The sequence below is a fragment of the Amblyomma mixtum genome, chromosome 2, assembly GCF_055824585.1.
Source record: "Amblyomma mixtum isolate Tamu chromosome 2, ASM5582458v1, whole genome shotgun sequence".
NCBI lineage: Eukaryota > Metazoa > Arthropoda > Arachnida > Ixodida > Ixodidae > Amblyomma > Amblyomma mixtum.
The window spans coordinates 66,604,160-66,631,293 of NC_143013.1; the positions used below are offsets into that span (position 1 = coordinate 66,604,160).

General features: G+C 49.3%; 1 protein-coding gene across 2 annotated transcripts in view; it reads right to left on the reverse strand.

Moving 5' to 3' along the window:
* The window catches only part of LOC149359615 (uncharacterized), a 140,281-nt gene that overhangs the window by 18,497 nt on the left and 94,650 nt on the right, over positions 1–27,134 (reverse strand). Inside the window, exon 1 of one of the 2 annotated variants that reach the window (XM_089571764.1) lies at positions 10,075–10,268. The exons of the other annotated variant lie outside the window; for it this stretch is intronic. Coding sequence (XP_089427890.1) covers positions 10,075–10,117 — 43 coding nt within the window. The 5' untranslated portion in view covers positions 10,118–10,268. Of the gene's footprint in view, positions 1–10,074; positions 10,269–27,134 lie in introns of those variants that run through there. 2 annotated transcript variants of the gene reach the window in all.

The window sequence follows — 27,134 nt, forward strand, 5'->3', positions numbered from 1 at the left end:
AGCGACCGGACACGACATAGACATAAGGCGACAGGAGCGTGTGCTCCTAGTATGTCTTTTATGTCACTGTAATTGTGTAAAAGTCCTCTACAATTCCATTGTATTATGAAAGCCATCTTATTTTTGTGTTTGTATCGGGTGAAAAACTAGATCAAGTTTTTGATGGCCCCGTGACTCGGGGCCTGTCTTTTTTTGATCGATCCAGAGAGCTCCGCCGACCGTCCGACGTGGACGGCGCGGGGCTGCCCGGGGTCGTGTCCATCGCCTCTGCGGAGGCGCTGGATGACCGTGCAGAAGGCACGTTCACGTTAGAGTTTGACCTCGACCTGTGGGAAGAGGTCTTGAGGCCCGCCGACCCGGGGGTCTGTGCAGCCTGACTTGGAGTTGGCGGAGTAACATGAGCTACTCCCCCAGTTGTCGGACTTGAAGTAGAGTTCTTTTTATAAAGCACCCCTCTCCGCAGGCAGAACGATGATAGTCCACGAGCTAGGTATCGTGGTATTTCAGGTCGCCCGCCTTCGAGATGTTCGATGAGCAGACCCAGCTCGGCGTCGGCACGCTGTCTGGAAATGAGCTCAGACGTGCTGACCGCTCCAAGAAAGCTATCATCATCGGTGGTGCCTTCTGGAGGAGGTTCGACGGGAGCGCGTGACAAGCTGTCAGCGTCGGTGTGCTTCCTGCCTGACTTGTAGGTGACGGTGAAATCGAATTCCTGCAGGCGTAATGCCCAACGTGCTAGGCGGCCGCAAGGGTCCTTTAAATTTTTCAACCAGCACAGCGAGTGGTGGTCGGTGACGATACGAAACGGTCTACCATACAGGTATGGGCGGAACTTAGCGGCGGCCCAGACTACCGCCAAACATTCTTTTTCCGTAGTAGAGTAGTTCAACTCAGCGCGCGACAGTGCGCGGCTGGCGTAGGCAATTACTTTGTCGACGCCATTTTGCCGCTGTACTAGAACAGCGCCAAGACCGACGTTGCTCGCATCCGTGTGCACCTCCGTGTCAGCATCTTCGTCGAAATGTGCCAGGATGGGCGGCGATTGGAGTAGGCGTCGTAACTCGTCGAAGGCAGTCTGCTGTTCGTTGCCCCAGGAAAATGACGTGTCATCACGGGTGAGGAGTGTCAGGGGGCTGGCGAGCTGGGCGAATTTTCTAATGAAGCGGCGATAGTAGGAGCACAGGCCCAGGAAGCGTCGGACTGCTTTTTTGTGGGCGGGAACCGGAAAGGCAGCAACGGCAGCAAGCTTCTCTGGGTCAGCGCGGATTCCGTCAGCACTAATGACGTGCCCGAGGAACTTCAATTCGGTGAACCCAAAGTGGCATTTTTCTGGTTTGAGGGAGAGGTTGGCGGATCGAACGGCTTCGAGGACAGTCCTGAGGCGGTGCAGATGTTCCTTGAACGTTGCGGAAAAAATGATGACATCATCAAGATAAACAAGACAGGTCTGCCACTTCAAACCGGTGAGAACGGTGTCCATCATTCTTTGGAACGTGGCAGGAGCACAGCAGAGCCCGAATGGGAGGACACGAAATTCATACAGCCCGTCCGGTGTGATGAAGGCGGTTTTCTCACGGTCCCTCTCATCAACTTCTATCTGCCAATAACCACTTCTGAGGTCGACCGAAGAGAAGTACTTGGCTTGACGAAGTCGGTCGAGGGAATCGTCGATACGCGGGAGCGGGTACACATCTTTCTTGGTCACACTGTTCAGCTTCCTGTAGTCTACGCAGAACCGTAGTGTCCCGTCTTTCTTTTTCACGAGGACGACAGGAGACGACCACGGACTGCTTGACGGTTGGATAACGCCGTCTGTGAGCATCTCTTCGACCTGTGTTTGAATAGCATCTCGCTCACGAGGGGACACACGATAGGGCTGCTGATGGATGGGTCGGGCTCCTTCATGCGTGATAATGCGGTGTTTAACTATCGACGTTTGGCGCACTTTAGACGACGACGTGAAACACGCACCAAACTCCCACAAGAGGTCCTGAAGTTGCCTTTTTTCAGTCGGTGGAAGGCCTGGATTTATGTCTACGTTGGTGACCGCTTCGGCGTCAGCTCCAGGTGTGTCCTCCGCACAAGCAAAGCATTCGGCCACTTCCTGAACATGGTCGACGTAAGCGATGGCTGTGCCACGGAACAGATGTCGATGCTCATTGCAGAAGTTGGTGACAAGGACCTCTGTACAACCGTCATGAAGGGATCCAAGGCCCCGTGCCACCGCAACCCCCTTAGTGAGTACGAGGGAGACATTAGGCTCGACAACCCGGAGTCCCCTATGTGGCTCGTCGCAGGTAACTCTAGCGAGAATGCTGGCACGTGGTGGCACCGTAACGTGATCGTCGGCGACTCGCAGGGCGGACCGAGAACCCTGGTGCGCAGGTTCTTCTGTGGCCATTGCGGTAGAAAACGTCACCAAGCGGTTCGGCAGGTCTATGATAGCACCGTGCTCGCGAAGAAAGTCGATGCCAAGGATGACATCGCGAGAACATTCGCGGAGAACGAGAAAAGTGGCAACGAATGTGCAGCCTCGAACCGTAACCCGGGCCGCACACATGCCGAGTGGTGCGACAAGATGTCCGCCTGCCGTGCGTATGTCGGGGCCGTCCCAGGGTGTCGTCACTTTTTTCAGGGTCGTCGCAAGCCGTCCGCTAAGGATAGAGTAATCTGTGCCCGTATCGACCAACGCACTGACCTCCTTTGTGTCGACGAGAACAGGGATATCCAAGGAGACCCTGCCTTCAGCACGGCCCGTCGATGGCTGTTGTGGAGGACTCAGTCGGTGCGGCGGCGGAACCTGGTCGGCGACTGGGGTTGAGCTGTCGGAGCGATTCAAGCGGTGCGTTGGGGGAAACTCTTCAGCGATGCGGCGCTCGGCGTCGGGGCGATTGGGTCGGTGCGGCGGCGGAAGCGGGTCGGCGATCGGGGTTGCGGAATCGCGGCGATACGAAAGGCGCGTCGGGGAAAACTGTGCAGCGATGCGGCGTGCGACGTCGGGGCGATTCAGTTGCTGCGGCGGTGGAAGCTTTGCGTCGGAACGGCGTTCGGCGGCCTCGCCTCCAAAGGCCGCCGGAGCTAGTTTTCCCGACGAGGGCTCGAGGAACCACGTTGTCCTGGGGCGAAACGGGACCCAGAGGGCGAAGACCGGCGTGGAGAGGGCGATCGCGACTCGCGGCGCGGAGGAGACGGTGAACTACGCTGGCGGGTGACATACTCAGCGATGTCTTGAGGGCGCTCTCCAGGGCGTGGACGGGGGCTGTCGATGGAAAAACCGCGTAGTCCCATTTCGCGATAGGGGCACCGCCGGTAGAGATGGCCGGCCTCACCACAGTGGTAGCAGAGCGGGCGTTGATCCGGAGTCCGCCAGAGGTCAGTCTTCCGCGGTGCCTGGCGCCGATCCGCCCAGTAAGGTGTCGGCTGGGCAGAGTGCACCGCGACCAATGGTGCGGTGTAAGGCGAAGGCCCAGGAGGTGGGGCCGCGCGGCGCACGACGTCCGCGTACGTGACTGGCTGGACAGGAGTCGGGTACGACGCGGGATCGTATGGGGTCGGTTCCGGCGCCGGCACAGCTGCAGCGTCTTGTGCCCTGAGTGCCTGCCGGACTTCCTCGCGGATGACGCTGGTGACGGAATCGACGCGAGGGGCAAAGGTGGCTTGAAGGTGCTGCAGCTCCTCGCGGACCACGGAACGGATGAGTTCGCGAAGGGAGTCCGGATTCGGCCTGGGTTCATGGTCGAACCGGTCCAACGTTGATAGAGTCGAAGTTTGACGCAGTTGCCGGTCGTACTGATGGGATCTCTGCTGCAGCAATTTCTCCATGTGCACGGCGTCGGCCAGAAACTCCGCGACGGTGTTGGGCGGGTTCCGCACGAGGCCGGAAAAGAGCTGTTGTTTTACGCCGCGCATCAGGTGCCGCAGCTTTTTTTCTTCAGGCATGGCCGGATCGGCGCGATGGCAAAGACGCGTCACATCCTCGACGTACATGGCAACACCCTCATTGGGAAGCTGAATTCGAGAGGACAGTGTACGCTCTGCGCTCTCCCGGCGGTCGCTGTTGGCGTACGTACTCAGGAGCTGACGTCGAAAGTCCGGCCACGTAGAGAAAGTAGTCTCATGGTTTTCGAACCACGTTCGTGCGGAGTCTTCAAGGCTGAAGTACACGTTACGCAGCTTTGTAGCGTCGTCCCAGCAGTTAAAGGTCGCGACCCGTTCGTAGTGAGCCAACCAGTCTTCGGCATCTTCAAACAGGTCACCGTGGAAGGACTTAGGCGTGCGTGGAGTCTGAAGGGTGAGATAGGTGGGGCTGGCTGTAGGGACGGTCGTAGGCAGGGCGGGCAGTGGCGTCGCCATGAGTGGAATGGTAGTTGAAGGCGCGCTGACAACAGGGAGGGCCTCGGGGGACAGGCCTCGGATCCTCCGACTGGCACGATGGACGGGGGTGGTCACAAGAGGCGGGCGCGTCGAGTCGTCCTCAGGAGTAGGGAGCATTACCACGCACCTCCACCAGTGTCACGAACAGAAGAGCCGCGAAGGTAGGTGTCGGCAAGAACCCAAGACTGGGAGCCTTCTTTTAATTATAGAGCCAGCTTCCACGACACCAAAACAGAACAAGCGCGCCGCGAGAGTCCACCGCCGCTTCGTCGTCGTCTTCGATTCAGCGCGGAGGCCGCGCGGCGCGTTAGGCGCGTGGCAATATATATGATAGAAGCCATCAGCCACAGAAACCAAGGCACACAGAGGGTTTTTAATTAATTTATTTATTTTGCGGTCTTGATCAATTTAGAATATTACTCAGTAATATTCTAATTTGATCAATACCACAAAATAAATTAAAAATCCCCTGTTTCCCTTGATTTCTGTGGATGTTGGCTTCCTCATATTAATAACGAGCCCCTCATTCCCCTTCCTTTGCTAGCTATATATATATATATATATATATATATATATATATATATATCGCCTTGAAAGATATCGCCGCTCTTCAGAGCTGCCCAGCGAAGCTGATTTCTTGGCCTCTTGAAGCACCTCAGGAGAGAGTGAAGCGCGGCGAAGCTCGCCGGCAGCATCCGGCGATAAGCCATTGATGCCGACCACAGGCGGCATCTTATATTTAGGGACCCAATGGAGGCGGACCTTGCGCAAATTAGACCGCTGGTAATGACAAAGTAATCAAATAAACAAAAAATGCACCCATGAATTAGTTACTGAGCTTTTTCGACATCAAAAGAAAGAAAAATCATGGAACCAAGCTTTGGCACAAAGCTGCAAATCTTAGTTCACGACACAAATTACCCTCATATTTTTAGCACCAATGACACCGCTGCAGAACACGCGAAAATGCTATCGCGTATTTTGCTGCTACCTTAGCACGCAGTGTTTGAGTGTGTTGTGGCGCGAACCTTTTGGATTCTAGTGCACGCATGTTTTTAACCCGCCTGGAAGCGCGCACTAGTTCACCCGAAGTGTTTAAAAATATGCTCTTGTGTGTCGGCATGTTCGTTTTGTGGCGGCAGCGTGGAGTGGCTTCCTTAAATGGGCGTCCGCAAAGAACAATGTTTCCAATGTTGCAGCGCCTCCGCACGCGCCTCTTTGAGCAAGCATGCGTGGACGCTCTGTCAATGAACGAGGCTGAGTTTTTGCGCAAATGGTCGACATACTTCATCGTCCTGCGCAGCGGTCGAGTGTCGGCCTCATTACTGCCCTATTGACGTGCTCAGTGTAGCGGCACGGCGCATGTGCTTGTATGATCAGACCTTTTGTGTTCAGCAGTTTTGTTTTGTATTTTTGTTGCCATCGAAAAAAATAAACTCTTTCCACGTTAATGACCGGCGTGTGTCCCTAAGGCCCCAGTTCGAGACAGCTGGTCTTCTAGAACACAGCCACAACGATGAGTTCGACGCTGTTCCCTCTGCCAAGGCCTCTCGACGGTACAGGCGACATTGTCGACAACTGGACTGTCTGGAAATGTGAGTTCGAACTTTTTGCAACTGCGACGAAGCTGAATGAACAACCCGAAGATGTTCAGGCCGCTACTTTTTTGATGGCTATTGGCGAAGAGGCAAGGCGTACATTCCGTACCTTCAAGTTTGAAAAAGAGGAGCAGAAAAAGGATTTAAAGTCTTTAATCCTGAAGTTTGAAGAGTATTACAAACCGGCCACAAACCTCACGTTCAACGAGTTCCGGTTTGGTTCCAGGAACCAGCGGGATGGCGAGTCATTCAACGATTGGCTCATAGAGCTCAGGACTCTCGCGAGGCCATGCGAATTTGGAGAACTTGAGGACAGGCTTCTAAGCAGCCGAATAATCCTCGGTATGAGAGACAAGGAATTGCAGCAAAGACACATCTCAGAAAATCCATCCTATACCAAAACAGTAGAAATCTGTCGTGCTAAGAAACAGAGTAAAGAGCAGTTCGCGCAGATCTAAGCAACAACCGTCCCATCTCTGCGCCAGAAAGAAGCATAGACGCGGTAAAAGCAAAGACGACCTTATGTTCAAGATGTGGCTTACAACAGCACAAAACCGGAAGGTGTCCCGCATTAGGAAGGCTTTGCAACAAATGTAACGACCGAAATCATTTTGCGAGTGTGCCGCACATCCCGCTCGAAAGCGCCGCCAGAAGGACGGCGCATACGGCAAGTAGAAATCGCCGAGGACGAAGAATATTTTCTTCAAACGTTGGAAGTTCATGCAGTAGCCAGCGACGAGCACTGGTCAGCAACGGTAAATGTTGCCGGTGTCGCAGTGAAATGTAAGATAGACACCGGAGCCAACTGTTCTGTCATGCCAGAAACGATCTTTCGAAAGGTAGCAACAGCGCCAGCGCAAAATTGCTCGGCTACATTACGTACGTTTTTTGGCCTCACAAAAAAAAGGCTATCGCGAAGATAAACCTTCTCGTCTCTAACAAGACGCAAAGTACAGAAGTAACATTCTTCGTTGTTCTTCAAAATGTGCCAGTTACGTTGAGCGGAGATGCTGCTGAGCGATTGGGCCTGATAAAACGCATAAATGCGGTCGACGCAGAATACTCTCGGGACTTCGTAAATGAATTTGAAGACGTCTTTCAAGGCCTAGGACAACTTAAGAGTATCAGTATCACCTATCGCCTGCAGCTGAAGCCCGAAGCACGAGCCACCGTAAAACCAGCAAGATTAATTGCTGTTGCCCTGCAAGAGCCCGTGAAAGCAAAACTAGATGAGATGGAACACGACGGCGTCATTGCAAAAGTGACAGAGCCGTGCTCTTGGTCCAGTTATATGGTTGTAATGCAGAAAAATGGAAAGGTGCGCGTATGCTTGGACCCTTCAGATTTAAACAAGGCGATTCTAAGAGAACACTACCATATGCCTACTTTGGAAGACGTACTACCGCGGCTGCAAGGAGCCAAATATTTTCCCACCCTCGATGCGGCGTCAGGGTTTTGGCAAATCACCCTTGATGAAGAAAGTTCGCGTGTTTGCACCATGAGCACTCCCTTCGGAAGGTACAGGCTTCTGCGGATGCCATTCGGCATCACATCGGCACCAGAGGTTCTCCAACGCGCAATGCACGAGGTGGTTAGAGGGTTGGTAGGCGTAGCTGTCGTGATGGATGATATACTGGTCTGGTTGACCTCAAGGAAAGAACACGACAGGAACCTCGCCGCTTTGCTTGAACGCTGCAGACAACACAACCTAAAGCTTAATAAAAAAAAATTGTCAATTTTTGCAGTCCAGAGTACGCTACATGGGCCACATCCTCACCACAGAAGGACTTTCCTTGGACCCTGACAGAGTGCAAGACACCATGCAAGTGCCAGAACCAGAGAACCGTAAGCAGCTGCAGGTATTCCTTGGCATGATAAACTTCGTATCGCGGTTCATCCCGAATCTAACCGTTACATCCGCGCCTCTTCGAGAGCTACTGAATAAAGACGTCGCATGGACGTGGACAGAAGTACAGGAAAGCAGTTTCCAAAGGTTGAGCGATTGCCTTGTCACAGCGCCAGTCCTGGCATACTTTGACCAATCAAAGCCTGTAAAGTTGTCTGTGGACGCGAGCCAGTACGGTGTTGGCGCCGTGATTTTACAAGACAACCATCGCATAGCCTCTTCGTCCCGCTCCTTAACTGACGCGCAGCAACGGTACGCACAAATTGAAAAAGAGGCACCAGCCATTGTTCATGGCTGTATGAAGTTCAGGGACTACATACTCGGGCAACCAGAGGTCACAGTAGAATCCGACCATAGGCCACTTGAATCAATTTTCAAGAAGCCGCTTTGCGACTGCCCTCTCCGCCTTCAACGCATGAGGCTGGTGCTTCAAAAGTTCCCAATCAGAGTGATCTATACACCTGGAAAAGAAGTCGCTTTGACCGACGCCCTGTCGCGCTTTCCGTGTAAAACTGAGCTGGTGGGCGAAACGGAGCAATTTCACGTCAACGTTATTTCTACGCTGCCTATTTCAGATCAACAGCTCCTGAACATCAAGCATGGGACCAATAACGACGCCCTCATGACCGAGCTATGCCGTTATGCAAGCACAGAGTGGCCATAAAGCAAGCAAGAACTGCCGGATGCCTTAAAGGCCTACTGGAGCTACCACGATGAGCTGCACGTCGAGGATGGGCTGCTTCTCAGAAGCAACAAGCTTGTCATTCCTCCAGCCATGCGCAGAGAAGTTCTTGGCCTGCTGCACACTGCACATTGTGGCGAAGATAAAATGGAGGCGAGAGCCAGACAGGTAATGTACTGGCCAAACATGAACGCGGACATTGCTGTTGCAGCGAAGTCATGCACCATTTGCGACAAGTACAAAAAGAGAAATGCAAAACTGCCCATGCTTAGCCATGAGTTACCAAATTTGCCGTGGCAAATTGTCGGTGCCGACCTTTTCCGCCACTAAGGCAATGAGTACCTCATACTTGTAGACGCTTACTCGTTTTTCTTCGAGATTCAAACGCCTAATCGGACATCCGCTGCTGCTGTAATCGATGCAAGTGCGGAAATATTCGCGACGCATGGCATCCCAGCCAAGTTGTGTAGTGATAATGGCTCTCCCTTCAGCAGTGCAAACTTCCAATCTTTTACGAGTCGGAAAAAGATTGGAACCACGCCCCTTTTACGAGGGGGGCGTGGAACCGGCGAAATGTCAGTGCTGCGATTCACACGTTTACTTCTACTGACGCAGGCCGTCCTGTTAACTAGGCATGACAGTGGCTGCCTGGACGCTTCATTCCCGAAGAAAAGTGGCTTTCATCACTGGGCGATGGCGTTCTGTGGACTCCCTGGCAGCGTTGCAAGACGCTGTCGCGTTCCACTCTTAGAGGCGAAGCTTAACATCTCAACCACACATCAGTGACACAAGCAGCAACACCGCGCTTAAGGCACTCGCCTCACCGCACTTTAGGTCAACAAAGTGCCCCCCTGAATTTTTACTTAATGTCGAGCGAAGTTTGGAAAATGTGCGTTTGAACAAGGCCAGGCAATGGCCGTTATGAAAACAAAAATGTTAGGGGAAGTTATTTTCTGAATAAACATAAAATGCCTCAGATTATCAAAATGACTGATATCATATTGTTCGCAGTTTTATCTCACTATTCTTTGTGTGGCACGCTATGTCGAAACGTTCCGGAAAGATGTGTAGCCGTGGCCTGTGATCGTGGTTAGTTACAAATTTATAAAGACAGCACTCCAAGCGTGCGTCTTAAATAGCACAGACCACTTTGCGAGGCGCAGTGGTAAGATTTTCCCTGAAAATGAGCTTGAATAGAAAATCCGCGAGAGTGCCTGCATTCATCGCACGTTATTCAGCTCCGCTCAGAGTCTATGCTTCTACGCGGATCAGATTCACAGGATGTCATGCGCAGGTACTACTACGCTCCATTCTTTTGCAGGCTGCAAGCACTGTACAAGCCCGGCGAAGCTTTTTCGAGGGGCTATGTGATTGCGAGGCCTGCAACATCGCGTTGCGACACTCCGTTTTACTGGCGAAATTTACAAAGCTATGCAGAACTCATGTTTAGCAGACGGCGCGTCGTTCTTCACTAAATGTTTCTTCAAGAAAGTACAAACATTCCTTGAACTTACGCGGCAAGCGGTGCGATGCGCTCCCCTGGAGTTGCTGCTGCATATCCGCCTTTAGCTGAACGTAGCACCTGCCGGTTTGGTGCCGAAAAGAATAATGAAACGAAGCAGGCCGCAGCTCAGTGATCCGTGTTTGCGAACACTTCCCGCGCAGGTGCGTTAAGCACAGGCGAAACACCCTACGATCCTAACACGCTGGGCGCCGCCGCGGTGGTAGAATGACGGGTACGATCGCGAAGCTGACGGGAGAGCTGAGTTCAGTGGTTTGTTGACCTTGGCCGCGGGTTCTACGCGAGCGCCAGCGGCCTCCAACGATACGATTGGTGATAAGCGCCGAGCGAATGGCACTCCAGCGGGGGCCGTTAGAGACACGAGTCCTGCGGCGACACGAGGCGCGGAGCGTTTCGGTGTCTGCGTTCGAAGTCGCTTTTCGTATGTGATAAATTTTGATGCCAGATAGGAAGTGACTGCATGCTTCTCTCGCCTCGGGAAGTTTAATGTGGCCATCGCAAAATACGGAAAGCACTATCGTCGATTCTTTCGTTTAACATTGCTGCTTAGTATTTTTTTTTCAAGTCTTCGCCATGACCTGATAAGTTCCATGTGCTACATATTTTCGACAATATTTCCCGTATGTATTCTCCCGTGCACACGTGGAGTTTGCGAAAATAAACGCAGAACAAATGCGAGCCTATACAAACCCTGTTATTTCATCTGCATGTAGCAGCGTTGCCTAGCGCTCTTCTAGTTCTTCTAGTTCTAGTGCCTAGTTTGTCCTTTTTTTCGTGATTGTTCCCATCCGATTATTAGAGCAATCTTGCAGGTTAACTTCATGACTATACTTTGAAACTTAGTAGTTTCTTCCAATTTTACTGAACGCCCCCGTTTACTAGGCTTTATGCAGGAAGTTTATGCCTCCGTACGTTTTTTGAAAGTTCAGTTTTTCAAATTAGTATTATATTCGGTTCCGAGCAAAAATCTATACAGGGATTTAATAACGATGCTCTTCCCGCCCCCACTGTATCGTTCTGTCTACTTTGGGCTCATGGGTCATGATGTTTGAAAGCGAGTGCGTAAAATGCCAATTCCTCCTTGCACCAAAATATTTTTCTATAAATTACACACCGAAACTCTGCCTGTCAACACGTGGCTCGATAGAAAAAACATTTTTGTGTCTTCTGTAAACTGCCGCTTGTGCAATGTGCCTGAAACAATTGAACATTGTTTTACAGACTGCAAAGACGCGATTTTGTTTTGGGATGTGTTGCAGAGGACGCTACAGAACAATTTTCTCCTCAAATCCTACGGTGTGCTCGACGTTGCTGTTTCCCAACCTGGCTCGAAACCCTTTGATATGATTTTTCTGATTGGACTTCATTGCCTTCGGAAAACGCGCATGCAAGACGTTGAACCTGTTGTTTCGCCCAGAATTCATTTTAGCGAATGTTGCTGCAGGTAACGGATATTTACAAAGAATTTGACTTTTTACCGCATTGGTTTCCTCTCCTGATGCGCTGTATATCCTTGCCGGCCTTTTCGTTCTGGTATGTTTTCTATCATGTTTGTGCCACGTAGCGCCTACCTAGGTGCTCTGTAAATAATTTTTGTGTCACACCCCTAATATATATATATTAGGGGTGTGCGAATATAATTCGAATATCATATTTTAGGATTCGTATTCGATTCGAAATCCAAGTATTCGTGTTGTGTCGAATATTCGACACTACGCGAATATTCGTATCTAGCCGAATATTCTACTGCGAGCACCGACGTTCATTTCGGTCCGCAAGTCCTATCGATAGAGACATAACAACATGGCGGCGCCCATAGCAATGCGTAACGTTGGGCCATGCAGTAGCTGACTGCGCTGATGAGCTTCTTTGTGGCTATACCTGCGAGCTGGTATAGTCAGAGCTGTGCACGAAATACCTCGCAATAAGTGCCAGTTCAGTGCCAATTGAAAGGGCATTTTCCGTGGCTGGCGAAGTCGTTTCAGCTATAGTCGGATACAACTTAAGTCTGCAGTGGAGCTCCGCCCACATTCAGCCTCCGCGCACAGAATTCCTCCACGACGAAAAAGTAGTCCGCTGCTTAAACGTTTCTCGTTACGTAAATAAGAAGCTTATCACAAGAAACAAAATTTTAAGCTCTAGGATTTTGACGCGTGGATTGTTTGATATAGTCAGGCATTAAAAAGCTGATTTCGTTTACAGTTGCGGTTGGCCAGCGGAGTGATACAGGACGCCGCGGACCGCGGCCCAGTGTTAGCAACTGCTGTTTTTTTAAGTTGTATCCTACTATAGAAGGGAACTACTTCTGCTTGACCATGTGGAGCAGCCGCTTTTCCTTCACGACAACCTTTTATGTTCATCCCAGCAGCGTACTTTTGTGCTTATGGCAAGCTAGCCTTGATCAATACTGTGTACTAGCCATGTTCTCTGATATTTCTCACTCTTCTAAGAACAATGTTCGAGACTTTGATACTTTTTGTGCAGCCACACACACCTTTTGTGCTCATTTCATCACTGATAGTGATGTTGAACTGTGATGTTCTTAGGTACTCAAATAAATGTTTTGTAGTGGTTAAATGCGTCTGTCCTTGATTATTCGATATTCGATTCGATATTCGGAACCCAGTATTCGTATTCGATTCGTATTCGAAAAATTTGATATTCGCAAACCCCTAATATATATATATATAGCGAAGAATACGCTTCGTTAAAGGAAACATATTTATTCGAGACAGAAATGGTAATAGCGCTGTAATAAGACGTACACAAGAAAGACTGACACAGGACATGCGCTAACTTCATCTGATTTTATTTACTGCAAAGCCAGCAAATATATAGAAAAATTCAAGGCATGCGCAAAAAACACCGGTACAATAGGCATCAACAAAACGATTCAAGATATGATATCTCAGCCTTAAAAAGGCGGACCAGGGTATCACTCACGCAATCTAATCCCCTTTTACTAATGTAGAATGCTTCCAAAAGCTCCCGCGCCTTCATATCTCCACTCCTGCCCAGAATCTTTATCTCCCGAAGCCGTGGCTCACACTTGCACTGCTGGCATCATTTTTGCCCCGGCTCCTGTTCTGCCGCACGATTACACACGAAGTATTCAGCGCAGTGGTGCGAAAGATGTGCGCGTCCTAGACTTGTTAGCGATCGTGCGTGCTCAGCCGCGCGGTCATTAACATGCCGGCCCCTTTGGCCCACATAGGCTTTTCCGCAGGTCAGTGGTATTTCATACACCACACCTGTGCAGCACTTCACGTACTGCTTGCCATGCTTTTTGTTGCAGGAGCTGTTTTTATCGCCCCCAATGCGCGCGCATGGCTGGCCAAGGTTTCGTGGGGCAGGAAACACGACCGGCACGCCATGTCTTTTTGCTACCTTCTTCACATTGTGCGCGACCCTGTGCACATAAGGCACCACTTCTGGTCTCACAGACTGTTTGTTTGGCTCAGTCGACTTCTGAAACATCGCACACTTAATTTTTCTTAGGAGGGCTTCAGCAACTGCTGTGGTAACCGTGCATGGGAACCCCGCCGAAACCAACCGGTCAACTTGCCTATCAAAACTCGCCGGCATAGCATGGTGACACGACTTCACGAGAGCTGACTCAAGGTAGAGGCAGAATATTTATTCGACTCGACGTTTCGATCGGGAGACCGATCAGAAGAAGATCGGTCTTCCGATCGAAACGTCGAGTCGAATAAATATGTTTCCTTTAACGAAGCGTATACTTCGCTAAATACTCGTGTAAGCAGTCAAGTACTTCATGCTCTCGATAACTATATATATATATATATATATATATATATATATATATATATATATATATATAAGGGTGTGACACACACAAACCTTTGTGTACAGAACCATGTAGAATAAATGCCATGAAAGAAAAAAAATAGCATAATGCTCTCGCGAAGCGGCCAGCGAAGGAGATCTGATCGCGTCACCGCGGGTTCGATTCCTAGTGGTGGATATTTATTTTATTTATTTCTAATTTTTTTCACTTGGCGCAAATCCACAAACATCGCAAACAGACAAACATCGTAATATCTTGTTCGGTGTTTAACCATCGGAATAGGGCTTTCACTCTAATAGACTAAAGCCCTGGAGGACTCGCGACGCAACGAAAGAATTCCCAATGACGTCACAGCGAGAGTTTCTGTCAGGGAGATCGCTATAACCTCACTTCTTCCGGGACAATGTTTCGCTCCACTGACATCTATTCGCTGGCGCGCCGTCAGAGCACATAGCCTCGTTTTGGGCAGAGGCCATTCCACTGGATGCCGGGAACAATTCATCACGCGCCCGCTCGTTCGTTCAGCGCTGCTGTCGCTTTGTTTTGGCGTCCGCCGGCTTCCCTGTGGCGGCCGTTGTTATGCAGGAGCGGCGCGCTTCCGCCGTTGAATCGGGTTTTTCTTCGTGCGGAGCGCCTTAGTGGATTGAACACTCGCTCGAAATTCCACTATGCTACCCATCCGTCGCCTCATAAAATGCGGATATTGGAGTGAGAAAAGTTTTCAGGAACAAACTTCGCTGCATTCTCAGTGACTGTTTTTTCTTGTTTTCATTAAAGCTGCTGTCGTGGCCCTTAGGGCGCTCTTAAGAGAAGTACAGATTGGGGACGGTACAACGAAACCAGCCAACTGCAAAGGTAGTAAAGCACTTAAACAAACTCCGTTCCATAGTTTAGTAGAAAAATCATTTGGAAAAGAAACTGGACGCCGCAGGTGAGCACAATACTAACGCGGTGACAGGGGAGAAAATAAAATGCATTTGTAACTATGTTTCACTAGAGTGCAGTATATTGTCCAGTTCTCTGAGAGCGTTCGAATTCAGTGGTAAGGACTAAATAATTCGCTCGTTTAATCGCTGGTAAAATAGGATTGGATTATGGGGTTTTACGTCCCAAAGCGACTGAGGCTATGAGAAACAGCCGTAGTGAAGGGCTCCGGAAATTTCGACCACCTGGGGTTCTTTAACGTGCACTGACATCGCACAGTACACGGGCCTCTAGAATTTCTCCTTCAAAGAAATTCTACCGCCGCGGCCGGGATCGAACCCGCGTCTGTTGGGTCAGCAGCCGAGCACCATAACCACTGAGCCACCGCGGCGGCAGTGAATTATTAGTGAATATTAGTGAATTGGTGCTGTAATGCGGAAGATCGAGTCATGATGAAACACAAGTGAGCAGAACTAGGTCATCACCTTATAAAGCAGGATATTGGTTGTGGATCCTAACAAAAAGACAGCAGGGGTGTGTTACCTTTTTACGTAGTAGAAGAGGTTTTATAACGACCACGTATTTGTCGCAAGTGTGAGACGTGATGCCTGGCCACTGTTCTTAACAACAAACTAGCTGCAAGGTTGTAAACTTTTAAAGCGGATGGGAGTGATTTGGTTGGATGGTTCCAAATCCCTACAATTCATTCGAATGTCGAAGGAGCCAGTGACCTATAAACGGTAAGTTTGGCAGAGGGAGGAGAAATTCTAGAGGCCCGTGTACTGTGCGATGTCAGTGCACGTTAAAGAACCCCAGGTGGTCGAAATTTCCGGAGTCCTCCACTACGGCGTCTCTCATAGCCTTAGCCGCTTTGGGACGTTAAATCCCATAAACCAAACCAAACCAAGTCGCCCTGACACATCTATCTAAGAACAGAGCTTGGCTACACAGGGAGGACCCGCCGCGGTGGCTCAGTGGCTATGGCGCTCGGCTGCTGACCCGAAAGACGCGGGCTCGATCCCGACCGCGGCGGTCGAATTTCGATTGAGACGAAGTTCTAGCGGCCCGTGTACTGTGCGATGTAGCGCACGTTAAGGAACCCCCGGGGGTCTGAATTATTCGGAGCCTTCGACTACGGCGTCCGTCATAGCCTGAGTCGCTTTGGGGCGTTAAACCATTTAAACCATAAGCCATATACAGGGAGGAAAAATCAGACCATTGTCATGTTTTGTAGTGCATATACTAGGTTGATCACCGCAACCACTGCGCTGATTTCGGGGGAATCTTTTTTCGAACTCTTCCATAATCTTCTTGGTGCCACCAAAGTTTATAATGGCTTGCCTGGCTGATAAGAAGTTTTTCATATAGTTGTAGGTTCTTGCGCCACAGTTGGTATCGGCGAGGCTTTGCAGGATATTTTTATGTAGAACGTTATCGAACGCTCCTTTCAAATCAAGTGCCTGGATGGCCCTTCTTTGTGACTTGGGAGGTGTCTCAAGGACACCTCACTCAAGGATCCAAGGATCAAGGTGTCTCAAGGATCCCATCACTCTAGGCCCGAGAGGAACCACGCAAGGGGTGGTACTGTCACCCCTCTTGTTCAATTTGGCTATGAAAGATCTACCAGGCCTTCTTTCCAAGATCCCCGGCATCAAACACACATTGTATGCGGATGATATCACTGTCTGGTGCAACTCGGGGAGTGACGCCGAGATCGAGGAGCGTCTTCAAGCAGCAGCGGACACGGAGGACCGGTACGCCAGGGAAAGAGGCCTCCAGTGTGCGCCGGAAAAGTCCGAGCTGCTAATCCTGAAGAACCCGAGGATACCCCTAGCGCGGAACATCTCGGTGTATATAGAGAACCACCCAGTACAGAAACCCACGGAGATCAAGATCCTAGGGCAGTATATCACGCAGGGGCGACAGAACACCACCACTATGAAGAAGCTTACAACATCCACCGAGAAAATCCTACGGATTGTACATCGTATCCGAAATAAACACCATGGCATGAAGGAAATGGACACCATACGTTAGTGCAAGCTTTCGTGATCTCGCGGATAATGTACGGGACGGCATTCGTTAACCTCTCCAGGTCGGAAAAATACCCTCAGAGATGTGGGAAGCACAATGGCTCTCGCAACTCAATAGGCTCGCACTTACAAAACCCGGCTCAGAGAAGATCCATGTTAATCAGCCCTATACAGTGACCAAAGGGATGAGGTCCCACGCGATGTGAGAAGACGCATCAACGAGCACCCCATTCCGCGGAATATGCATCCCGCATATAACATCGAGAGGAGGAAAGCAAGAGGGGAAGCCCTGCAGAAGAAATGGGACAAGCAGATTAACACCCTTTATGTGGACGCAGCAGGACCAAAGAATGGAGTCATGACTATTGTAGTCTCAACGCCTTCAGTCTCGATGGTGAACTGCGCCTCGGTAAGAACATCTAACTCCACTTACGCAGAGGAGGCAGCTATTGCATTAGCTGTAGCATTTAACCCCAACGCCGTTGTGCTCACTGATTCCCAGAGCACCTGTCGCAACTTCAATTACGGATTAATTCATAGGTCAGGGTTGTCATTGCTGACTAAGCATCCACCCAACCAAGCCTCAGTCATCTGGTTTCCCGGTCACCTGGAACTACCAGGAGGAAACGAAGCCGCTCACAGGCATGCCCGAGCGCTTCTATACCGGGCGTCTCCCCCTGATAACCATGAAGGGTGCCGCGACCTGATAGGTTTAGCAGTGTATGCTGAAAATCTCGCGCCATACAGAACAGCCAGAAAGCAGTACCCAACACCACACAAATCCCTCAATAAGTTAGAAGACAACAAACACCCTTCGACAACATATACCCAGCGGATGGAGTAGGCGTCATCGTTCTTTACAGACGTCTTCTATAGTGGGCTCTGACCCATTTGCTTCACGTATATTGTGAAAGGATCCCGACCTATCGGTTGGAGAGTTTGCAAATTTCTAAACAGATGGAACTACAAGGCGAGATTTTTCTGAAAGTTCCTTTTTGGTTAAAAAAGTCAGACCTATGTATTCAAACCGCTGTATTGCGCTATATATAGAAGCCGTCTGAAACCATTGTATTTGGTGGTCTGCCAGTAATGCTCGCGAAAAAGTTGCGCTAGAAAGATGTAAAGAACTTCAAAAACTGGGAGTTGAAATTCGGGAAAACTAAAGTAAAAGTGATTGGAAACCAAAGGGCTAGTGCATGGCTAGTTAAGCTGCGGCTGGTTTTGTGGATATCTAGCACGCTAAAACAGCTTTGTGTACTTGACTGCTGTTACGGATGAAGGAATACATACCGGGTGTCCCAGCTAACTTGAACCAAGGGTTTAAAAATGAAATATTGGGGTCAGGAGAGTGAAACTACCTGCATATTGGTGACAGGCATTTGGCGCACCACAGGAAATTTTTTGTATTGCAATTACTTAACTAGTAATTAAAATAATTTTTTTTAATTTTTAATATTGACTTTAGACACTAAGTGTGATTCGCAAAGTTGGAGAGCACTTTCAGAAACCCCCATTCCATTATTCGCCATAAAGAAAACCTTACGTGTACCTCTTTTTTCGAGCTCGAAAGAAAGCCCGCGAAATACAAAAAAAACCACGTGACGAGCGCATTCGCGCGCCGCGATCGTGCTGCTCTCAACCGTGCTTTCAGTGAACGAAATCAGCTCCGGTATTCATTCGGCGGCCCCGTTTCAGAGGCAGGCCGATATCTTGGTGGTGGTTTCTTCGGCCGTGTCAGCCAGTTCGCGCGTGACGGTGTAAATTGCAGCGAGTGCGCTGCGCTTTGCAGTCGCGATAAAGACTGCCAAGCTCGAAGTTTTCAAATGAGAGGAGTTTTATTTGCCAGTTGCAAAGAAAATAAAAGTGGCGGTTTATGGCTTGGCTGTGCGGCGATGACAGCCGTGGCATGCGGTTGTCCTGACTCCATTTCATTTCGGTTTCTTACCAATTATAAAAAAGTGCTCGAATAGGTCACCTTGTGCGACGATACAGCTATGGCATCTTGTAACCAAATCAGCCGTTGCATTTCGTATGACAGCCTCAGGCATGTTTAAACAGACTTCCGTTATTTTGTCTTTAAGGTCTTGCGGTGTGGAAGTTGGTGTGCTGTACACCTTGTCCTTGATATGACCGCACAAAAAGTAGTCCAGAGGTGTCATATCAGGAGACCTGGCTGGCCAGTTCACGGGACCTAGTCGTCCTATCCATTTCTGCGGGAACGCTGCGTCGAGCCAGGTCCGAGCCTTGGCGCTGCTGTGCGCGGGGGCGCCATCGTGTTGAAACCACACATTTGTGGCCCTGGCGAGCGGTAGATCCGAAAGGAAGTCGTCAACGGGTCCTCTGAGGATATCATTGGTGTAGCGATCTGCTGTCAGCGTCTGGTCGAAAAACACAGGCCCGATCAAACTACCGTCGAAAAGTCCACACCAAACACTAAATGACCACTGGTACTGGTGCTGCGTCTGTAAAACCCAGTAGGGATTTGAATCGCTCCAGTAATGAGCATTGTGCAGGTTCACCTGTGAATTGCGCGAAAAACTAGCTTCGTCACTCCATATCACTTTGTTCAAAAAATCCGGGTCGTCCTGCATCTTTATCAGAATCCAATTAGCAAAATCGGTCCTGTTTTGGAAGTCCCGTGGCAACAGATTTTGATGAAGCTGTACGTGGTACGGATGCAGGCGGTGTTTGCGCAGTATTCGCCAAACTGATGACCTGGAGACTCCGGTATCCTCGCTCACGCTGCGCACGCTTGCTTGGGGTTCCAGAGCGAACAGCGATAAAATATGCGTCTCGAAGTCCTCGTCAAAAACAGGTGCTCTGTGTCGTGTGGACGTAAAACTGCCCATCCGTCGCAGCGTCTCGAAGGCACGCAGGATCGTTACTGAACTTGGCCGCCTGCCTGGGTGCCATTGTTGCATAAGGTCTGCAGCGCGCCTTCTGTTCCCATGACATGCACCTAGAGCCAGAACCATGTCTGCTTTCTCTTCATTTGTAAACGGCATGTCTGCAGTGCTAGTAATCACTACACCAAAGATTCAGTCTCGCATGAGAGTGGCATAAGAAGAGCACACGACAAACTGTGCTTCACCGCTGCTTCCAGCTTTCAAAATCCTCATTAGGAAACTGCAACACACAGCCGCCAACACCTCGCGGCGAAACATTATTCCCTGTATTTCTCTTTTGCTTCTGAGTGACAAAGCAGACTCGCCATCTCAGTATCTTATCAGATTGGGACTAAGTCGTCGTCGCCGGGTGCCAACTAGCTGACGCGGACGAAAAACCCCCGCCAAGATATCGGCCTGCCGCTGCAACGGGGCCGTCGAATAAAGGCCGGAGCTGATTTCGTTCACTGAAAGCACGGTTGAGAGCAGCACGATCGCGACGCGCAAATGTGCTCGTCACGTGATTTTTTTTGTATTTCGCGGGCTTTCTTTCGAGCTCGGAAAAAGAGGTACACGTAAGGTTTTCTTTATGGCGAATAATGGAATGCGGGTTTCTGAAAGTGCTCTCCAACTTTGCGAATCACATTTAGTGTCTAAAGTCAATATTAAAAAATTTAAAAAAATTATCTTAATTACTAGTTAAGTAATTGCGATACAAAAAATTTCCCGTGGTGCGCCAAATGCCTATCCCCAATATGCAGGTAGTTTCACTCTCCTGACTCCAATATTTCATTTTTAAACCCTTGGTTCAAGTTAGCTGGGACACCCGGTATACTGGAAGAGTGGTCAAATAATTGGAGGGATGCGCTCACTTCTCTAGTGCGGCCACTCAAGAGCTCTCCAGTACGTTCAAAGAGAACACCCTGCAGACTGAGGTCATCAGTCCATCATAGCCTCAGTCCCAAAGCGACTGAGGCTATGAGAGCAAAACTATCGTCTCTTTAATATGTCCCAAAAGCGTTCTGTATGTTTGGAATGTATTTATTGTGTCTCCGAGAGTCTGAAGTTACGGGAAAGTGTAGGAACCGTATGGTTGTGACGTCAGTACCGTCACTGCTTTACGTAGCGTAAAGCCGCAGCGTTCAACCGTTAACCGATAGTCATGACAGGCAGACATGCCATTTGTTTTTTTCAAACGTATATTGCATCATGTAACACCCCTGTTTAGACCCGAAACTAGTCTTTGGCTACGGACCCAAACAGTGCGTGAAAGTACCGTGTGCCATAACTGTCCCAGCGAAAAATTCGGAAACGCAACAGAAACTCAGAAAATACATGCACATACCCTCACGCACACACTTTACGCGTATACAAGTGTCGCGAATGCCCAATGAAGCTCGCACCGTCACTTTCCATTATAGACGCTTCCACACCTGGCAGAAGAATACGTCGAGTGTAGAGGCAGTATAGTGAAAGCACCGCCATCAATTCGAAAGGCAAAAAGAAAAAAAAAAGTGCAAGGGACAGGATGAACGGCCTTCGTGAAAGCGCGGCTCCCGGTCCTGTCGGGTACCCTTGCCAGGGCATTAATTTTAGGAGTGTGTACGCGCCTCTATGCCCTTTTTTGGGGGAAGGGATGCGCGCGTTCGTTTAGAATGGCGAAAATTATGGCGGATGCATTATCGGCTTTTCGCAAGCTTGCCTATATATATATGCTATGCCCATCTCGGTGAAGCCGCACATTTATAAGCGATCGAAGCGGGAGCATTTTTTTTTATGGACGCAACGTTGAGCTCTCCTGCTGAGGCACAGCAACGGCAACAAGATTTATGTTTTCGCCCCTAGGCTACTTTGGGTGGCGTTGCGTGCGTAAATTGACGTCTATTTTAATGCCTCGCGGACACGATTTTATACCTATGTAATCGCGTAAGGGCATTAATTTCCCTTTCCTTCCTCTTTGGAGAGTGAAGAGGCAGTTAGAGGCAACGTTTTTTATGTGTTTTACAATACCACCAAACCTGATTTCGGTAGCTTTTTATTTCCACACACTGCAGCTTGGAATACATACTGGTGTGGCACCACAGGGACAGGGACAGGGACAGAGACAGAGTGACAACAACACAACTTGTTGTGTTGTTGTCTTGTGTTGTAGTCACTCTGTCTCTGTCCCTGTCCCTGTGGTGCCACACCAGTATGAATTCGTACCAACTCGCCCAATTTTCAACCCTTTTGAGCTTGGAATATTCGGTAGCACTGCCATAAACGGCTGTATTTCGACACCTTCGTTATCGTTATTGCGTAGAATCCATCAGCCCGCCGCACACGTCTAATAGTTGACGCTATCTTGTGCTTCAAAAATGGTATAAAATGAAGAACGCTGGCTTAACACGATGATGACCCGTTGAGCTCAAAGAAAAAAAAATATAGGTTATCTCGGAGTAGTAGACCCGCATTCTAAAAAAAAAAGTAGATAACAATAAAGCTTGCCCAGAAAAACGTCGTTCAATCTAACTGCAGTCATTCGACGTGTATAGAGCTGTGTACAAAATAGCAGCTGTAATCCGTACAAGCTGGCTGGAACTCGATGAAATTTGCGCCACCGAGAGCGCTTCAGTGACTGACGTGTTCACGCGTGCAATTTCAAAAGGCCTTAGCTGCATGAGGCCTCTTCGTACAATGTCCTTCGTCTAACATTTCAATGGTAGCTAGTAGCTAGAAGGGCTGCCGAGTATAGCAAGCGCGATTACTAACATTTGATCTTAATGTTGCCGCTACATGCGTGCCACATGCGTGCCGCATGCGCAACACTTGCTTTCCTTCTGAGAAGGCTATTGGCAAGACTGAGAACGAGCTCGTTTTCGATCAGGTTTTATATCCGGAAACTAATAAACAAGCAGCAACGTTTCTTCTCACCGTGTATGTAGCTTAGAGGCTGGACTGCAGAGTGTGTCCGATGGTTGCCCCGCTAAGTGAAAGTGCAGCACCATCTACGAGGTGAGAGATAATTAGCTGCAGGCTTGAGATTAATTCGCATAAGTGCTTCCAGCCAGCCACCTAACTTAAATAACCCCCCCGCGGGATATCATCGATGTGAGCAAGGGCGCTTCGGACCGTTGACCGGACTGATGGCAGCTTTGGGCTGCAAAGGCAGACGCGCCAAATCAGTCCGCATGGGAGCTGTTTACTGAGGTTTTCCGTGGAACTGATTCCAGAAGCTTTCGCTGTTGGGTGTGCGAAAGAAAGATAGGCTACATATAAAGCTCGGACGCTTAACAGATCGATGAACGTAGTTTTCAAAATATGAAGCAATCAGTTTAGGAAGCGGTCACTCTAGTGTGACGCACCGTCTAACGGCACTAGAGATGGATCCGTTTTTGTGCTTCCACAGTATAGGTGCATTTGTTCTCGTGGCCAATTACATCCAGTGTTATAATAATGAGCAATAGTCAACAGTTTATTTGCTCTTTCATTCGTACACCATCATTTTTTCCCGAATTATTAAACACAAGACTCCTGTTGTACATCACACTGTTATACCTCATGGCAAGAGGAAAGTAACCGGTCATTATTCATTTGACGTCACCCCAGAGGTGGCCTAGGGATTTTGTCGTCTGCCTCGCATGCGGGTGGTATGAGATTCTATCCCCAGCCCCACTGGGTATCCGCCTTTTGTACAAGTGGTACAGTTTTGCCTTGGCCTGGTGCTCGGCTTCCCTGGGGTGATATGCTCCACACAATGGGCCTTTCAACTCCTCCCCCCCCCCCCCAACACACACACACGCGGAACAAACATGGCAGCCCTGATGTTCTTTGACTAACTTGTTCTCGCGCCATTACAATCAAATCCGCGACGTCATTTGGCCTGAAGTTAGGCAGACAGTCTTTTCTTTGTCAATGAGCACCCATACCAAGCCTGTGTGCTTATCATGTATTGCTTAATTTCTATCAAATGCTGCAAGCAGCAGCAGCGTTGCGGCTCAGTATAAACGGTATCCAATGCAAAGCACCACGGGCATGCAAGAAAGAAAACGAAGCGACGACCCTGGCTTGCAGCGCTCCTCGAGGCCAGACAAAGGAAACTCGTGAGTCGCGATTCTGCGCTTGTGTTAACCTTCTCGTCGTTGTTTGTGTGTGAGCAGTACCCTTTGTTGAAATGTCTGACCGACTCGCCCAACAACGCTGTCCCTGAAACTTGTGAGCCTCCGTCGTGAGACGGGGGAAATCACTAAAGGCACCTCGCCGCGGACCACGAAGGCAGCCGGTCGTAGCCCGAGGCCCTGTAGCCTGCATGCCCCGCTCCAAGCCACGTATCAGGCCGGGTGTTTAGCGAGGCTTAGCACCGGCAACAAGTGCAGCAGGTGCGGGAGCTGCGCCGCTCTCTCTGCAGGCAACGAAGCAACAGCAGCAGTTGACCAAGGGCGTTGCGTGTATCCGGTGGCCGCGGATGAGAGACGGCGACGCCTGTGCCGCCACCCTCCTTCCTTTGTTTCTTCTTCTTTGGTTAGATTGAGCAATGGCTGGCTCGCAAGACAATGGTGGCCTGTCCCACCCAACAAGTAAAACGGAACCATCTCCGGTGAAGTACTTTCTTGCATCTGCCATCGCTTGGTCTGTAAGGGTGTGAGAAGGAGGGCCCCTAAAAGGTGTTTAAGGGGGATTTTATCATTGTTTATTTGCGCTACACAACGGCGCAAGCAAGCGGGCATTTATAACACATCGCGGCTATAAAAGCGGCATTGCGAAGTTTGTAGCTACGGGTGTGTACGAAAACGATTGGTAGCAGTGATAAATTTAGGAGCGCTGTTTGGAAGACTTGCGTTGCTTTTGTGCGCCAGTAACGACCACCTTTTGTGATATATCAGAGTACAAATCTTTCCTGTCTTAAATCTCCGCTCCCGCGGCAATACTCTGGAAGCGCTACTACGATTTGCACTCGTAAAGAAGTACGAAACATAAACAAAAAAGTACGATGTCAAAAACTTAAACGGCCACTGTGCCCCTCAGTGACCGAACTATACCACAATGAAATGGCCGGACTTCAGTTTAGGTTTATCGGTTTATAGGGATTTAACGTCCGAAAGGAACTCAGGCTATGAGGGGCGCACCGTAGTGAAGGATTCCGGAAATACATCGATCACCTGTGGTTCTTTAATGTACACTGACATCGCACATTACACGGGCCCCTAGAATTTCGCCTCCATCGAAATTCCACCGTCACGCCGGGATCGAACCCACATCTTTCGGGTCAGCAGCCGAGCGCCATACCACTGAGCTTACGCGGCGGCCAATTCCTGTTTATGACGCGTTCGTTCAACAGTTTTTGGTTTATATTTTGTTGCATACTCATTGTTTGGTTATTGTGACCCTTGCATTGAAACCCTTGCAGTAGGGCATGGTCAACTTGCTTGGTTAAACACAGTCAAAGGCTGTTGTATAGAGTGCCGTTGGTGCATCGGCCATACGAACGAAAACAGTATTGTCACATTGTCGCTCAACACGCTACTCGACGGCCAGCCTTCGAGAAAGAGAAATTGAGGAGAAAACCAGATGCCGGTCCAAAGAGAGTCAGAACCAACCAGAAGGCACTCACCACAATGTTCACAATTTGAGATCTATGGTCGCGTGGTCGAAGTGGCGATGTGAATGAGTGCGCTCATGCATATATCAAGAGGCTAGAGGAGTAAGGTGGCGTGGAGGATAGAGAAAGAAAAGCGCGGTATTGGTAGGTGCGTGGTATATGTCTCTGCCAGGTATTTTGCAAATGACTTCATTCCTTTTAAGAGCATAGTGAAGAAGCCGCCGCGGTGGCTCAGTGGTTATGGTGCTCGGCTGCTGACCCGAAAGACGCGGGTTCGATTCCGGCCGCGGCGGTTGAATTTCTTTGGAGGAGAAATTCTAGAGGCTTGAAGGAGAAATTCTAGAGGCTCGTGTACTGTGCGATGTCAGTGCACGTTGAAGAACCCCAGGTGGTCGAAATTTCCGGAGCCCTCCACTACGGCGTCTCGCATAGCCTTAGTCGCTTTGGGAAGTTAAATCCCATAACCCAAACCAAACCAGAGCATAGTGAAGAGAATGATCACTATCTCTTTAAAAAATTGGCTTTGAGCTCTTCATCCATGATGTGTTGAAAGAGATGTGGAATAAAACCTAGATAAAACGGTCCTCTTACGAACATTGCATGAAAAGCATTCTAGTCTCTACATCAAAGCTTGCTAAATCATTCCATTATGGTGGCTACACATAATAAATAATAAGGTGCTATTTTAAAAACAATTTAACATGGACTGCCTGTATTAAGATATTTGTTCCTCGGCATTTTCCAAGTTGTGCTACCTAAAGCGGCAGCTTAGAAGTGCTCCAAGTAAGGTCAAGTGTATTGCTTACAGAACATTTATTAGTAAGAATTGGACTATGCTTCGGTCTTACGGGACACGTGTATATAAAAAAAGGGATTTACCAACTTGAGATGATTCAAAGGAGAGCGATTAGGTTTGTTTACAAAAATAGAGGAGGTTAGGTTCACCTACGAAACTAGTGAAAACAAACCGCATTTCACTATTTGAAATACACAGAAGAATGTCCCGTTTGTTGTTTATACGTAACTTTTCAACTCGTCAACTAAGCATAGCTCATCCCCAAATTCTTAAACAGATATCGAGAGGACAGTAAAGAAGGCATTTGGTTGAACAAATTTTTGCAAGGACTACGAAATTGAAGCACACTTTTTTCCCCCGGAACATTTCCGACTGGAACGTGCATGTTTTCGGGAATCATTTCCCAGTCCTCGAGTCATGGAAAAGCTCTTGAACGGCATTTCTGTTAGTGAATGAAAGTTCTATTTTTTTTTTTTGGTCTTATTGATCACAACCATCTGAACTGGCTTTTCTTGTGCAGCTGTGTATTACCTTCATTTGTATAGCCCGTCTCGCATGCGCTAAAATGATGGCGTGCCGTATTTTGAAATAAAAATTCGGCAGAGACTCTCAAGGCTGTCTACGTGTGGGAATACGAAAGCATTAGCGTCCCTCAGTGCATTTACACCCACCACACACCTGCAACCAATGCACACCCGTGCGCGCATGACAGCACTCGGAACGCTGTACGGTGAATGGTTGCATCACAACTACGATTCGAAATTTTTTTTTTTTTTTAAGGAAATGGCGCAGTAGCTGTCTCACATCTCGGTGGATACATCAACTGCCCACTATAAAGAAACAGGTAAAGAACCGGGGAAGGCATACAACTGACCGTGCATACGTCATAGGTTGGAATCCCAGTCGTAAGCTAGCCTCCAACTCGGTCAGCATATGTAAGCCATACGGAACGATAAATCGTATGTCACCCCCCGGAACGCTGTGCGACGACGCGAAACGCAGACACGGGCGCGAAAGAGCTGCGCTCT